At 39.9% G+C, this 1,125-nt stretch overlaps 1 protein-coding gene across 1 annotated transcript; it reads left to right on the top strand.

Annotated features, from left to right (window-relative positions):
• The first annotated feature begins 485 nt into the window (after nt 1–485).
• Nucleotides 486–912, top strand: LOC149664021 (uncharacterized). Its single transcript, XM_089842124.1, has 2 exons — nt 486–653; nt 721–912. The coding sequence occupies exons 1-2, from the start codon at nt 513–515 to the stop codon at nt 910–912; spliced, it is 333 nt and encodes a 110-aa protein (XP_089698250.1). The 5' UTR covers nt 486–512.
• Nucleotides 913–1,125: the final 213 nt, after the last annotated feature.

The following is a 1,125-nucleotide window of genomic DNA, read 5'->3' as shown; positions in this document are numbered from 1 at the left end:
TAGAACGATCCCTGAACATGAAGTAAATTTCATATTTGAAACTTTATTTGACGACTATTGATTTGAGGGAGCGAAAATGAATCGCCTTGAGGCGCGACTCCTTGATCGCTCGTTTGACAAAACGTTTCTGCGAAAAGTGGAATGCTCTTATTTGATCGATTCGGCGGTTGAGACCGTTGAGTAGTGATTTAGACCAAAATATACGCGCTACGAGGAATACTTTAAAAAAGCAAAGAACTCAAACTGTAATCTTAACAAATCTCTCAGAAACGAATATCAGTCATCTATATGAACATTTATAAAGTTATATTAAGGTCATATTGTAATTCATGTTGTCGATTAATTTTTAAGGGTCAAGTGGTATCCTGTTTCCACTTCTGATCTTTATACTGAACCTACACATAATATTTTCAAAGTAAGTGATTAAAACACTTTCATTAATTACCAAATTACAAATTATGAATATTTAGTCCTTACGATGGTTTTAGAAATTTCATATCTTCACGGTAGACATGCCACGCTCATTTTTCGATAACCGACTGAAATATTTCACTCCGTCTTCTCCCTATAGAACAACCAACCCGATTGTCCTTTCTGCGGCCCCGAAGAGAGTCACGTCCACTTCCTTGTCGTTCTTGAATATGGACACTCCAGTAAATTTCGCTCAATTACATTCCACTCACCACCCAGTTAATTGAATTACATTCTCGGTTCAATTAGGTGGTGATTATAATTGTGTTCACTTTGGTCCTTCTGTCACTTTTGCTCGTCGTTCACTCCATGGTAACCAACAAATACAAATCGGTGCCCTTCAAGAAGGTTGTCAAGAAACTGGCCCTAAAAACCCTGGAAAATGTCTGGGAGAACGCGTCGCTCTTGTGCGCCGAACGTAAGAGATTAAGAGCTTGCTAGCATTCAAGAGCAATCCACCCTTGCGCGAACCAGTTTAGTTTGACGGAATAAATTTCCAAATATTATGTCCCCACAACGAGAGGGAAGGCTGCCGCTTTAATCACACATGATGCGTACGGGATAATTTTGTTCCCTATAGCGATTCCCTCCATTTTGCCCCACATTACTTGTCGTTTGCTCGCTGCGTCGTGGCTGATCGCAGTGACTTTCATT

Source organism: Phalangium opilio, unplaced genomic scaffold (genome assembly GCF_054372755.1).
Source record: "Phalangium opilio isolate 3A_F unplaced genomic scaffold, DU_Popi_V2 ptg000061l_1, whole genome shotgun sequence".
Lineage (NCBI taxonomy): Eukaryota > Metazoa > Arthropoda > Arachnida > Opiliones > Phalangiidae > Phalangium > Phalangium opilio.
The sequence above is the reverse complement of the archived record's forward strand: the minus strand, read 5'-3'. Positions and strand labels throughout refer to the sequence as shown.